Source organism: Podarcis melisellensis (assembly GCF_964234715.1).
Source record: "Podarcis melisellensis genome assembly, chromosome: 9".
NCBI lineage: Eukaryota > Metazoa > Chordata > Lepidosauria > Squamata > Lacertidae > Podarcis > Podarcis melisellensis.
The window spans coordinates 71509859-71524879 of NC_138541.1; the positions used below are offsets into that span (position 1 = coordinate 71509859).

General features: G+C 44.3%; 1 protein-coding gene across 1 annotated transcript; it reads left to right on the forward strand.

Annotated features, from left to right (window-relative positions):
• The first annotated feature begins 1897 nt into the window (after nucleotides 1–1897).
• On the forward strand, nucleotides 1898–13774 carry QDPR (quinoid dihydropteridine reductase). Its single transcript, XM_081925796.1, has 7 exons — nucleotides 1898–2065; nucleotides 2982–3074; nucleotides 4098–4194; nucleotides 6973–7113; nucleotides 9191–9299; nucleotides 10592–10675; nucleotides 12583–13774. Exons 1-7 carry the CDS (start codon nucleotides 1973–1975, stop codon nucleotides 12686–12688), a joined length of 723 nt encoding a protein of 240 aa, XP_081781922.1. The 5' UTR covers nucleotides 1898–1972; the 3' UTR covers nucleotides 12689–13774.
• Nucleotides 13775–15021: the final 1247 nt, after the last annotated feature.

Sequence of the window (15021 nt, forward strand, 5' to 3'; positions counted from 1 at the left end):
GCCGGTTTGGAATGGGAATGAAGACAACAGTTTGGCAATTGATAGGTGTAGCACGAATATGCCTCAGTTGGCAGAGGTGACTGGTGGGAAAGCTGTTTTGGGGACTGCAAGTGTGCAGTGTTGCTGTTGGGAAAACAGTGCTGCTGTACTAGCTAGCACAGCATCAGCCTGAGTTATGGTCTGCTTCACCATATACAACTTCTGTACAGTGGTACCTTGGTTCTCAACTTAATCCGTTCCGGAAGTCTGTTCAAAACCAAAGCGTTCCAGAACCAAGGCACACTTTCCCATAGAAAGTAATGCAAAATGGATTAATCCGTTCCAGACTTTTAAAAACAACCCTCAAAACAGCAATTCAGTATGATTTTTACTATCTAACAAGACCACTAATCCATAAAATGAAAGCAATAAACAGTGCTGGATGTTGTTGTTGTTTAGTCGTTTAATTGTGTCCGACTCTTCATGACCCCATGGACCAGAGCATGCCAGGCACTCCTGTCTTCCACTGCCTCCCGCCGTTTGGTCAAACTCATGCTGGTAGCTTTGAGAACACTGTCCAACCATCTTGTCATCTGTCGTTCCCTTCTCCTTGTGCTCTCAATCTTTCCCAACATCAGGGTCTTTTCCAGGGAGTCTTCTCTTCTCATGAGGTGGCCAAAGTATTGGAGCCTCAGCTTCAGGATTGTCCTTCCAGTGAGCACTCAGGGCTGATTTCCTTCCGAATGGAGAGGTTTGATTTTCTTGCAGTCCATGGGACTCTCAAGAGTCTCCTCCGGCACCATAACTCAAAAGCATCAATTATTCGGCATATAAGCTAAACAAGCTATGACCCCACTGTCTTGGGGGTCCCAAAAAAATTTAAAGGGAAAAAACTGGATGTACATATAAAAAATATAAGATAAAAAACAAATAAAATAAAACCTACATACAGCAAGTGTGTTTTGTGTTGTGTAGGCTCCTATGATGTAAGTAATGGGCCCCGCCTGCTCCCTAAAATATCACTGGTTTGCTCATTTCTATATATAGGGTGCCTACATTCTGCAGGTGGCACTGTGGGTTAAACCAGAGCCTAGGACTTGCCAATCAGAAGGTTGGCGGTTCGAATCCCTGCCACGGGGTGAGCTCCTGTTGCTCGGTCCCAGCTCCTGCCAACCTAGCAGTTCGAAAGCACGTCAAAGTGCAAGTAGATAAATAGGTACCACTTTGGCAGGAAGGTAAACGGCGTTTCCGTGCGCTGTTCTGGTTCACCAGAAGCGGCTTAGACATGACGGCTCCCTCGGCCAATAAAGCGAGATGAGCGCCGCAACCCCAGAGTCGGCCACGACTGGACCTAATGGTCAGGGGTCCCTTTACCCTTTACCTTTACATTCTGCATGTGCAAATGGCTTCAGATAACTATTAGGTCCATAAATTACCATATAGCATATATTCAACACAAGAAACATTGACAATTTGTTGTTGACAAAGGACAGCTGGACATATAAAGGGCCTCATTACCTTCAGTGGGGACTCATCAAACCTAAATCCGGCCATGACAATAAACAATGTACTGCAGTCACACACACACACACACACACACACACACACAATCAATCAATCAATCAATCCATCAGTAGCTGAACTGGGTTCCACAGTCACACACACAAAAAGGAGTCGCATCAGTTTAAGGAAATATTGGTACATTATTACACTTCTGAACTCATTTATGATTATCCTCGGAGTTCCTATGCGGTTATACTTTTTTGTTTGTTTCCCCTTTCCAAACAAATGCAGCTCTTTCCCTCGGGAAAACCCAGCTCCCAGCTTCCAGGGCAGGGGGGCGCTTGCGCCATCGGCGCAGCAACGAGGGCGGCGCTTCGCTCTCTCTCTCTTCCTCCGCGCAAAATCCTTCCTTCTTGGGAAGGCGGAGCGTTTGCGGCCGCTCGCCGATCCCGGGCCGGAGGCGAAAGGCGGCTGCAGGCGAGGCTGAGCCATGGCGGCGGCGGAAGCGCGCCGGGTCCTCGTGTATGGCGGCCGGGGCGCCCTGGGCTCCCAATGCGTGCGCTACTTCCGAGGGAAGAACTGGGTAAGGGCAGTAGCCCCGTGGGGACGAATCGAGGGGGGGTGGTGGTGGGGGGAACAAGGAGCTCTTGGCGTTTCTACAGATCGGCTGCGTCTGCACGGAGCGCCTTTCCCAAGCCTAACCCCTGGCTTTGCATTCTCCGGGCCTTCCCGGCGCAACGCGCAACGCGCGCGCGTGTGCGCAAAGATCTCCATCCGCCTCGCTGCAAAAGGAGGCGTGCGGGTTGCGTGTCTCCGCAGCCGCTCGCTCTGCCACGGATTTGCCCGGCGGCCCTTGGTCCTGTCCCTTCCCTTAAAGGTTTTCTTTAGATCTCGGTAGACGAAGCTGCAGGTTGTCGGGCGCAGCCAGCGCTCCTTATCCCCGCGCATCCCCGAAACAGCAATTTTACGCGGCGCGTTAAAGGAATCGCAAGGGGACACTTGCAATATTTGTTGGGGAGATGGGAAGGAACAAAGGGCTCTTTCGAAATAGGGGGGAAGCTGTCCTGCTTTTGGGCCTGAGCCTGAGGAGGTGCGCAAAGTACAGTGGTACCTCGGGTTACATACACTTCAGGTTACAGACTCCACTAACCCAGAAATAGTCCTTCAGGTTAAGAACTTTGCTTCAGGATGAGAACAGAAATTGTGCTCCGGCGGTGCGGCGGCAGCGGGTGGCCCCATTAGCTAAAGCGGTGCTTCAGGTTAAGAACAGTTTCAGGTTAAGAACGGACCTCCAGAACGAATTAAGTACTTAACCTGAGGTACCACTGTAAGGGCAACATACCTGAAATAAATCTGCGATGAAAGCATTGACACTCCTCCCCGATTCCCTTTGAAACGATTTTAGGAAATACTTTTGTTTTCTGGTGCAAAATACAAAAACACAAAATAAGTACAGTAAATCGCTTTTTAAACAGAAAACTTTTTTCTTTTTAAATCAGTGGGTGGCCAGCATTGACTTGGGAGAAAACGATGAAGCGAGTGCCAACGTTGTTGTGAAAATGAGCGATTCCTTTGTTGAACAAGCAGATCAGGTAATGTGCATGGTATTGTTTGTGCCATTTTGGAAGCAATTAAAATGAAAGCAGAAAGATGTCCGGGCAGCTTCTGGGTTGCAAAATAATAGCAGTTGAGATCCTAAAATGAGATCCTGTTTGTGTTGGAAAAGTTCTGTCCTCTTGGGAAAGACTTTCTGACAGTTTCTTCACCTTCACCAGCTTTATGAAAGGCAGAAAATTCAGTCGGTGCATTTTCTTCCATTTGCCCCATCTCTAGGAGGGGCCATACTGACTTAACTGTCTGCAGTTGTTAAAGGTTCAGCTGCCAACATTAGGGCAGGGATGTAATAACTCTGGGGAACATTTAGGTGGGAACATCTTGGCTCAAGATGCTGGCTATCCCTTTTAAAGGTCTGCCTGAGTTGTGTGATAACAAACTCAAGTCAAAACGGCCTGGGTAGCATATGTGTGTGTGTGTGTGTGTTTGTGTGTGTGAGAGAGAGAGAGAGAGAGAGAGAGAAATATCGTTGATATATTTTGCGGTATATAATTTTAAATGCATGTTAAGATAAAATGAACTGGTGACCTTGGCACACCTACATCAACTCCCATGCTTGTTTTTCTGTCGCTTGTTCTTCCTTCCCCCATATTTATTGGTTCCGTTCTAAAAAGATGAGTCTATTACCTCCGATTTGCTTGGAACCAGTTCTAGAAGCCCTGCCTTCTAATTTGAGGTGTGGGAGGTTTTATCGACCCAAAACCGTCTTCACGTATTGCGGTCAAACACACGCATTGGTTGTGCATTGGAAACATATTTCAGGATTCGGGATTTAGTCCTAGCAAGCACTGGCTTATATTAAGCCTAGTTCCATTATATTCCATTATATATACTTTCCCTGATTTCTAAAGCCTGGTTCTGAAGGTTAAACTTGACATGACAAGAGGTGGTTGTCTGTCTGTTGATTTGCCTGCCTTGCTCAAATCCTAATGCGGGTGGATCCTATTAGGATCTCTTGGAACTGACACCCCCCCTACTTCTTTGTCTTCACACATTTAAAGGTGACAGAAGATGTTGGAAAACTCCTGGGCGAAGAAAAAGTCGATGCTATACTTTGTGTTGCCGGTGGATGGGCTGGAGGCAGCGCGAAAGCAAAATGTAAGCGACAAACCCTTGAATGCCAGGGAAGAAATTATTTCTTCTTTGTCTTATAACGAGAGTTTTCAGAACGGCTTCTTTCCTTTTTGTGTGTGATCAGAAAATCGAGTATAGTAGCTGTCTCCAACCAATATTGAAACCTGATGGAAGTTTGTTAAATTGTTAAGCAGTAAATATCTTGCTAAGGGTCACTTTTCTGCATTCATTTTTTTGATGTTTTAAGCCTGGGGTGCCCAAGTGGCTGTATCCAGATGCGAAACTGACCCTTGACAACCCTGTTGATTTTTCAGAAGGTGGTGGAAGGAGGTTTTCTCCCAGCACGTCATCTCCAGTGATCCCAAAACCACAACACCCTACCAGTGTTTCTCAAACTTGGGTCTCCAGAAGTTGTTGGACTACAACTCCCATCATCCCTCACAACTGGTCCTGCTGGCTAGGGATGATGGGAGTTGTAGTCCAACAACTGCTGCAGACCTAAGTTTGAGAAACACAGCCAAAGAGCCCTATTTTGCATATTACTGCCAGTGGAAGAACTGCCAGGGGGAGCTTACCACCCACTTGGCAGTACCTTGGGACCTCTGGCATGGAGGGGCCCTGCCAGCCCCCTGGTTCTCCTGCTGCTGCTAGAGCCTGGCAGAGAAAAATCCAGGCAGAGTCCTAACCACCACCACCCACACCAAGTCACCAGCTTTTTTAGGGGAATGGTAGGATTGTGCTGTTAAAGCCCAGTTAAAAGGCTTTAAAATCCTCCACCTGGAGGAAGTAATTGACTGGATTCTACCTTGTCCGCTGTTGTTGCACTAGGTCAGAGGTTGGTTTTCTCCATTCAAAGGGGATGTATTCTGCATTGTGCACTTTAAAGCAAATAGACCAGCTGTGGCTTGGAGGTGCTTCACATGGAGAACTAGGCTTCTGTTGAACCAGGTCTTAACCCTGCCAGTGATCCTAAAGTGAATAAGATCTTGTTTGCCGTGTCCTTAAGAATGATTTGTGCAGGGGTTGTATTCCTGATCATTGCACATTTCGGCAGAGCATGCATAAGCCCACCCAGCTCCGTTCTGTCCCGTTCTGCCCTGTTCTGGGTCCAGAAACAACCCACGCATGCACAGCCACTCATGCTTTGAACCCGTGCAAAACGGGGGTTGCCTGTACTATATTTGCAAAATAAAAGGAACTTTGGTTGGAAATACCACTTCAGAATTTCGCAACATAAGTTCTGCACATTCTACAATTCAGTTATGCCTGGCATTTAGAGAGACCATTGGAAAATATTCTCTGTTTTATAGTGGTTTAGTGGTTGGTTCCATTAAATTCCAGGAAAAGAGTTAATGGTTCTAAAATCAAACCCAGGTTTTTGCATGGTACTACAAAGCACTTTCCAGTGATTATAAAAGACTTCAGGACAGGCATTTGCACTTACATATTAGAAACATATTAGAATAGGAGACTATTCCTCAGAGAACTAACTGATCCTAAACAGCTCCATAAGTCTCAATTATGAGCATAATATTTCTGAGATGGTTTGTGTCTAAAAGCGTTCAAAGCATGATTTTCCTGCTCCAACAAAGTATTGGTTTTTGGAGCACATGTAAGCTTGGCTTCAGAGAAGACCTCCCAGTTTGATAAGCCACAGCTTCCCTGTGATGTCCCAACCAGGAAACTGTGGTTTGTGTGCTCCATTTCAGATAGGATTTGCCAAACACATTCTGATCTTGTTTGTAGGGAATTCTTAAACCACAGTTTGGATGCCATTCATCTAGCAAACCAGGAAATCTCCCCTGAAGCCAGCTGTGCAAGAGGAGTAGATTAAGAAAGCAGGAAGCACTTAAGCTCATTGTTCACTTCTTCAGCAAACCATGGTTTGCTGGACCAGAAACATGTAGTTCGAGCTGGGCAAGTATAGAACACAACATTGCTACATATTCCCATTCTTTTTGGGAAGCGGGGAGCTAGTGTTGGGCTTTTTTTAGATTCAGGAGAGCTCAAATCAGAGTCTTCTGGATAATTTGGAGTCTTTTATCTGGGAAGCTCACCTTAAAACATTATCGTACTCCTTTCACCATATTGTTACAATATAAACCAATGCAAGAATATAGTGAAACAAACATACAGTAAAACATTAAAGAGAACAAGAAACCAACTGGTATACCTGAAGGAGCATCTCCACCGCCATCGTTCAGACCCTGAGGTCCAGCTCTGAGGGCCTTCTAGTGGTTCCCTCACTGTGAGAAGTGAGGTTGCAGGGAACCAAGCAGAGGGCCTTCTCGGTAGTGGCACCCACCCTGTGGAATGCCCTCCTATCAGATGTCTAGGAAATAAACAACTTTTAGAAGACATCTGAAGGCAGCCCTGTTTAAGGAAGTTTTTAATGTTTGATGTTTTATCGTGCTGTAATATTCTGTTGGGAGCCACTCAGAGTGGCTGGGGAAACCCAACCAGATGGGCGGGATATGATTTATTTATTTATTTATTTATTTATTTATTTATTTATTTATTTATTTATATTTATTACTTATTATTATTACCAAGATTTTAAGGTTTTAAGCATATAGTGAAAAGAATACAAAAGATGACCAGTGAAGATACTGCCCTCAGAAGATAACTTTGAAGTGGGTAGGTTGGGTTGTTGTTTTTTTAGTTTCTGCTGCAAAACAAGGAATTCAAAACAAGGATCTGAAATATGACAAACTAAGGGAGATTTGCAGTTTTGAGCAAGGAACAGTACATGCTGGTTCTGTCTTGATGCCTAATGTGTCCTGGGTTTTCTCTGCTCACCAGCTTTATACAAAAATACTGACCTGATGTGGAAACAAAGTGTTTGGACGTCAACAATCTCTAGCCATTTGGCCACCAAGCACCTGAAGGAAGGGGGGTTGTTGACCCTGACAGGGGCCAAAGCAGCATTAGCTGGAACTCCAGGTAAATATCGTGGTGTGTTTTGCCAGTATTCTTTGTGGTGTCAATTATAAACCAGTCTTTCAAATTCTCTTGTCCTGCAATGTGTCTGTTGACTAGCTGTTAAGGTCTTTTCAGAGGACATTTTGACTCCAGTAAAGGGATCCATGCTTGAGAGCCACAATCTAGAGAAATTTTGCGGGTGAAAAAGCAGAAGGCTCATAAGCACACTGTTATTTCTAAGTTGTGAGACACAGTAAAGCTAGGCTGCTGTTTTATTTCTTCAAAATGAGTGGCAGCTCTGCTTGTTTACAATGGATCCTACCTTTAACCTGCCTTCTTCTAAGACCAATGACCTTCAACCCTCTGTCAATAGTTACGAATGTTCCTGGTCCATTTCGTAACTATTAACACAGAAAAGAGTGTGGAAACTGAACGATATTCACTGCTAGCTATAATCTGAGCAGACCCACTGAAATCAATGAACTTTAGTCTATAGATATAAATCAGTCGGTTCTGAGTATGCTGAATGTCAGTCACAGGACATCTGTGTACTCTGCATTAAAAATCAAACTTCTAACCATGGAATCCAAATTCCGCATTGGAAACGATGAATTCTGTGACCTGAATAGATTATGTAAGCTGAACAGGTTTGCTTAATTTATTCTGCTATTGGCAATCGTCACAAGTGGCAGAGTGTAGGGTTCATCTGCCACTGGGATTGACACTTTGTTGTACATATAATGAAAAGGGAAAGAAGGTAAACAGGTGGACTTCAATGGGAACCTCTCTTTGAGATAGTAAACTTGTGTTTGGGTGCATGGGGCCAGCATTATGGGATGTTCCTTCATACCAAGCCCACACCTCCAAGAAAACCTTGCAGATAAAAAAATCTATCCCGCAAAGGGGTCTTTCCCTGGCATGCTGGATGTTTATGGGTTGGGAATTAAAATAATTAAGGAAACCCTATAATCTACCGGCATGACTCAAGTTGCCACTGTGTAGAATAGTTGGCATATCTGAAGGCAAGTGGCTGTCGGAGACCAAAACTGCTGAGAGTTTCCAGTGACGAACCTTTTCAATAGACCGTCACGATAAATGCTTTGACGAAAGTTGTGAAGAGCAGTGGCTCTCTGCTGATATACAGATACAGATAGTTTGGAACTATATTATTGCATCTCTATTTGTTGGGATGTTATGTAATTTGTTCCCTTCAGTTCCTTTATCAGAGGGTAAAGGTAAAGGGACCCCTGACCATTAGGTCCAGTCGTGGCTGACTCTGAGGTTGTGGCGCTCATATCGCTTTATTGGCCGAGGCAGCCGGCGTACAGCTTCTGGGTCATGTGGCCAGCATGACCAAGCCACTTCTGGCGAACCAGAGCAGCGCACGGAAACGTTGTTTACCTTGCCGCCGGAGCGGTACCTGTTTATCTACTTGCACATGCTTTCGAACTGCTAGGTTGGCAGGATCAGGGACTGAGCAACGGGAGCTCACCCCATCGCGGGGATTCGAACCGCCGACCTGATCAGCAAGTCCTAGGCTCTGTGGTTTAACCCACAGCGCCACCCGCATCCCTTATCAGAGGGTATTGGCTTTAATAAACTGGGTGGTCATTTTCAGACACATAGTTCTGATTGTAGACTTGCTGCTTGTTTGTGTCACTGTTTTCCTGAAGCTTGAACCCTGGAAAGTTTGAGTCAGGAGCCTCTTTCCCCTACCAACAATCCCTGACAGTCCCCTCCCTCCTTAGCAGTCTGAAGTGGTACAGTCCTGGGACAGAGACTTTTGGGCCTTCAGCGGCAACTAGGTTTTGCTCCCACCATTTCTTGGCTGACTTCCTTGTTGCAAAATTACAGCTGAGCCAGCCACTAGTGTCCCACTGCGCATAGAGGTGCCCATGTGGATGTATGCACACAGTGGGCTGCTGGGATGGAGCCTCACAATTGTACCACATTAGACGGCTCCCTTCCAGAAGCCAGAAAAGTTTGGGTTTATTCTCCTGATGTACTGTGAAACGGTGACAATATTTTGGTGTCTCGTTCAAACAGTTCTGCTTCCCTTTTATTGCACAAAGCTGATGTTTTCTTCCTTTTGTTTTAGGAATGATAGGTTATGGCATGGCCAAAGGAGCAGTCCACCAGCTTTGCCAGAGCCTCTCGGGTACAAACAGTGGGCTGCCACCGGGGTCTGCCGCGGTTGCCATTCTCCCGTAAGTGGTGGCATTTTCATCCCTACAGCACCCTCTGCTTTAGGTTTTTTCATATGCCCAGTTTGTGCCATGTTGAAGAAGCAACCTTTGAAATCAGTGGTTTGTGGTCTACGTGAACTCTTGGCCTGTCAACTCGAAATTGCAATTGCTTGAGAATCATGGACAGGGGATGGATTCACGCCATTTAACTTTTACATTTCATTAACATTAAATTTCCCTCTGCTGAAAGCAAATACTTTTAATTTGAACGTGTTGGATTTCTCTCTCTGTATCTCTCCCTCTCTTTCTCTTTTCTTGTTTTGCATTAATTTATAATTTGAGTGGTATAGTTGCTAAGGGACCAAACTACAGATTGGGAAGTCCTGCTTTGAATCTTGAACTCTTAATGGGACTTTAGGCAACCATGTAAGCATGGGTCAGATTGCAGCCCTAATTCTTGTGTCCTGTTTATGGGGCCATGAATGCATGTGTTAATTCTGTTCATACCCGGGTGGTCATTATTCAAAATGCACTTTTTAGAGTATGTCTGTTGCTGCTATCAGAATAAGGTTGAAGTTTCAGTCTGATGCTTTCCTTTGAAAACGGGATTTAATTAGCGCCTGAAATCAGTGGCAGCTATTCCTGGGCACCAGTTTGAGGACTGCAGCCATGGTGTATTTATGTGGCAGTGACATGATACTGACCATCTGATGGTCAAACTGCATGTAGCAAGCATGCATGTGAGAGACAGTCCTAGGTGAGATGCTGCAAAGCAGCTTTGGAAATACAGTGGACCCTCCGGATACAAACTTAATTCATCACAGGGGTCCGTACTTACCCCAAAAAGTCTGTATCTGGAGGTGCCGCTTCTGTGCATGCGCATGGTGCAATAGAGCACTTCTGCACATGCGCGCGCGGCGAAACGCAGAAGTACAGACTTCTGGGTTTGCCGCGTTCATAACTCGAAATTACGTTACCCAAAGGTAACATAACCCGAGGTACCACGGTAGATAATGTTATTCACAGGAGCAGTTGGAAGAGGTGCCTAATCTTTTCCCAGCCACCATTTGTGTGAGACTTCATTTTGCCTCTAGATAAAAGATGCTTGCACGCAAGTGAGAAATACCTGTTGCTCAAAGGTGCGCAGTCAGTTTCAGCATAGTCACCGAGAAGGCAAAATCTTAATAAAAAGAGCAATCTCCACCTTCCACTGTCCTCAACGTTCTGCGTGCGTTGTGACGGAGAAGAAACGCAGGCAGCATTTATCAGATGCAGCAGTGTACAACTGAAGAGCTTATCTTTCTTTGCCCCAGGGTTACCTTGGATACACCAATGAACAGGAAATCTATGCCTGATGCGGATGTCAGCTCCTGGACACCGTTAGATTTCATTGCCGAGTGAGTAAACAGAGGCTTCCTTGCTCAACAGCTGCTGCTTTAGAGCGTCCAGGTCGCCTGTGCCTTCAAATTCTGGAGTGCAGATCCTAAGTCACTGGAAGTTAAATGCCCTTCTGTGAAGTGGAAGTGGCTGAACATGGCTTGGGAGAGTGATTCTGAAAGCATCGGTTGTGGGAATTGATGGATGCCAGATCAGTTCAAAATTGCCTTGATGGCCTGTGCATAGGCAGCATCAGGGTGGATAAAAATAAATGATTTTTTAAAAAAAAAAATCCCCCAAAATCGGATTTAAAAAAAAATTTAATTGGATTTTTTAAAATAAAATGCTTTTGGAGGAAAAATCTTTCTAAAGATAGTTTTCTGTTTAGGTTATATTATAGTCCAAAGGCTATTCATCAGGAAATAAGGATTTGTTTTAAGTTTTTCATGTGTGCTAAAACTCAGTCTAAGGTGTGTTTTTTTAAAAAAAAGTTTAACCACATCAGTTAACAAACATGGATACATATGATATAATGTTACTGTATTGCTTTAGTTAAATAAATTGTTTAAATTGTTATTAAAGAAATGGTTATTTTTCTCCTTCCAATAAAGTACAGCAGAAAAGTTGTCCAAACATAAACAGTTAACTTATTAAACCTCACAATAGTTTCATAATTATCTGTCTTATGTATTTCTAATAGTATAATCAAATCAGTAATTTTTGATATAACTGTAAAAACTACTCTGAAAATTTATTATTCCAAAAATGAAACCTTCATCTGGTTGTAAATATTAAGATTATACCAGCAAGAATGAGTCTTCCTGTAAAAATAAAAATAAAAATAAATCAAGTCTTACTGACTTGTGATTTAAATAATGATTTTAAATCGTGATTTAAATCAATTTGATTTAAATAAAATCCACCCTGGGCAGTACAAATCAAGAACACTGCCTAGTCCTGTTTGGCTGCCTTCAGAGGTGGCCCCATATAGAACGCATTGCAGTAATCTAACCTAGAGGTTACCAGACTGTAGACAACAGTAGCTAGGCTGTCCCTGTCCAGTTAGGGCCCAACTGAAGTTAGTGGAAGGCACTCTGAGCCTTCGAGGCCATTTGTGCCTCCAGGTGACAGTAGCAGTGCTTAGGGTGGACTCAGTACCCAACTGAAACATCCCAAAGCAAGCTGCAGTCTCTCAAACTCATTTCCTGTCGAAGGGGAATAATAACGGCTTGCTTCCTTGCGGCAGAAATAACAATAATAAATTAAAATAAATATAAGTTACTCAGTTTATCAGGCCGGTCATGGGCTTGGTCAGGGCCTCAGGTGGGTTCCGTGGCAGAAGAAAGGTGGGATATAAATGTATAAGAGAGAAGAAAGAATGGATAGATGTTGAATATTCTAAAATGACAAGGTTAGGACTGCAGTCCTAAGCACTTGCTAGGGAGCCAGCTCCTTTGAACACTGGATTTACTTCTGGGTAACATGCATAGAACTGCAGTATGAAATGTATTTAGGAGGAGTGTTGGACACAAAATCTCTGAACTGAGAAGCTTCTACACTTTTTTTTAAGCAGTTCAAATACAGTGGTTCTCAACCTGTTGGTCCCCAGATGTTGTTGGACTACAACTCCTATCATCCCTGAGCTTTGGCCTTGCTAGCTAGGGGTGATGGGAGTTGTAGTTCAACAACATCTGGGGACCCACAGGTTGAGAAAGGCTGATTTATAACGTGAAGCTTTAGGACAGGCTTCCTCAACCTCAGCCCTCCAGATGTTTTTGGCCTACAACTCCCATCATCCCTAGCTAGCAGGACCAGTGGTCAGGGATGATGGGAATTGTAGTCTCAAAACATCGGGAAGGCCGAGGTTGAGGAAGCCTGCTTTAGGAATTGGATTAATTCACAAAATGTTGATCTCTGTTTTTAACAGAACCTTTTATGACTGGATCACTGGAAAAAACCGTCCATGTTCTGGGAGTCTGATCCAAGTAGTAACCACAGGAGGAAAGACGGAGCTGTCTCCTTCTCATCTCTGAGCGGTCACACGTGCAAACAGCAGTGAAGTGGAGATGCAAAGAGTGTGTGTGTGTGTGTAGTTTGTGCAGTCTTCTCTTTCTGCCAGTAAAATGCTCTTATTTGTCAAGCAAAACCTGAGGTCATATTTGTGTTGCTTGTTGTTAACCAGGTGCACTTAATTATCCAAAGGTACAAAGCGTCTTGTGAATCAGGGCTGTGAATTTGAAGATTCACTGATGGCCTCGCTGCAGCATTTTCTACAGAATTATGCCGAGTCTTAAGAAAAGCAAACAGTGAGCAGTAAAACTGTGTTTTAATTATATGAAATGCATATATTTCACTGTTGCGGAAGTTTTGCTGCCTTGGGGTTTCTGCCCCACACTTGAATGCTGCCTAGATAGTCAATTACGTCAGGTGTAATTATGAACCGTCACATCAACACAGACCAAACATGCAGTCTTACTGTCTTTCCTTCTGGATGTTGTGTGATAAATCAAGAAGATCCATTGAAATCTGTGGGACAAAACATACAAATGACAGTATTGGTTGTAAACTGTACCACAGCAAGCTGTTGTCGGTGTTGCGGGAGGCGGCTGTGTTGAAATGCTCCTCTACCTGGACAGACTTCTCGCTAAACAATACACCTACAACACACATGTGTGCAGAGCTTTTCCCTCGAGAAAAGATCCAGCCATTTATCCCCTACTCTCAACTGCCTAGGGAGCTGTTTGTAAGTGACGAGGTTGAACGAGGAAACATTATTTTGCCTTAAAAGCTATTCAGCACAGTTCAGACCTTTTCCGAAAGGGAGCCAGTTCACCAAAGCTATGGGAAAGATTTGGTGGGGTGGGGTGGGGCATAGGTTGTCGTCCAAAGCCTTATTGTACAAAGAGATGTAGCTGGATGTTTGCTTATGGTATGTACAGGAACATCACCTTCAATCAGCTGTGTGCACCAACCAGCAAACCGCTTCATTACTTGTCATGCACATCATGCCTCTTGTAATTTCATACGGTGATTTTTAAAAGTGCTCTAAAATAGCCCCAGTTGCGGATGTTGCCATATATTGAATTTTGTCTTCAATAAACTTGTTTAGAAGCCCGCAAGTTGTACATTTTATGTGGTCTCTTATGTACTCTTACATCAAATGCTGTCAGTTTTTGTCTCCAAAGCAAGTCGTGGGACTTCACTGACCCCTCCTTTTAATAGAAGGACAGTCTAGTACAGGAATCTGCAACAAAGGTGCTAGACCTCAAGATTTAGATAACTGAAGCAAAGGGCATTTTCGCCAGCAAAACTTCATTTTCACTTAAGGAACTGTGTCTGCTTCTGAACACTAGATTTGCTCAGCCTCTTCTGCTGTTTTCCTTGACATCTGAATTTGTTTACTCCAATTTTCCAGGGTGTTGTTTTTTTCCAAGGCTGCCTGTTGGCTTGTACATCCCTTGATTTAAATGTAAAGGGACCCCTGGCCATTAGGTCCAGTCGTGACCGACTCTGGGGTTGCGGCACTCATCTCACTTTATTGGCTGAGGGAGCCGGCGTACAGCTTCTGGGTCATGTGGCCAGCATGACTAAGCCACTTCTGGCGAACCAGAGCAGAGCATGGAAACGCCGTTTACCTTCCCGTCGGAGCGGTACCTATTTATCTACTTGCACTGGTGTGCTTTCGAACTGCTAGGTTGGCAGGAGCAGGGACCAAACAATGGGAGCTCACCCTGTTGCGGGGATTCGAACCGCTGACCTTCTGATCGGCAAATCCTAGGCTGTGTGGTTTAACCCACAGCGCCACCCGCATCCCACATCCCTCGATTACTTGCGGCTTAATGTATGAACCAGTTCTGCTGAAAAGCATGGTATTTGAGGTGAATGTCTATGATCCTTTCAGAAGCAAACTACAAGAATGTTGTTATAATAAACTAGATTTGTGTGTGCAAATTAGGGCATTATGATTCCCCCACCCACAGAAGAAAGGGAATGGCTTCCTGAAGCCCGTATTCAAACTACATGCCTTGGTTAGAGTCCACCTCATATCATTTTCCGGAGATTTTTTGGGCCTTCTAAAATGGACTGCCATGTTGTCCTACACAGACTGAAACATGGGTTTTCAGTGAATTTGTCCCTGTGTTTGTTCAGTCTCTGATAACACATTCACGTGTCATCTACTAAAAACTTCCCTTCTGGTAGTTACGCCATTTGTATTTTATGATTGAACTTTTCTGTAAGAGCAAATACACACATGGTGGCATTTTAGTGAATCCTTTATATCCAGAATATGAGATCTGATAGAGGGATTAGAGTTACATGCCACGGCAGATTTTATGGCAATTGAGGTCTTAAAATTGAACAGTTG

Excerpts from the sequence above, each read along its gene's own strand:
- QDPR (XM_081925796.1), top strand. The coding sequence starts at position 1,973 with ATGGCGGCGGCGGAAGCGCGCCGGGTCCTCGTGTATGGCGGCCGGGGC. Across the intron at positions 3,075-4,097 it reads TTGTTGAACAAGCAGATCAG|GTGACAGAAGATGTTGGAAA; the intron begins GTAATGTGCATG and ends ACACATTTAAAG. Across the intron at positions 10,676-12,582 it reads CCGTTAGATTTCATTGCCGA|AACCTTTTATGACTGGATCA; the intron begins GTGAGTAAACAG and ends TGTTTTTAACAG.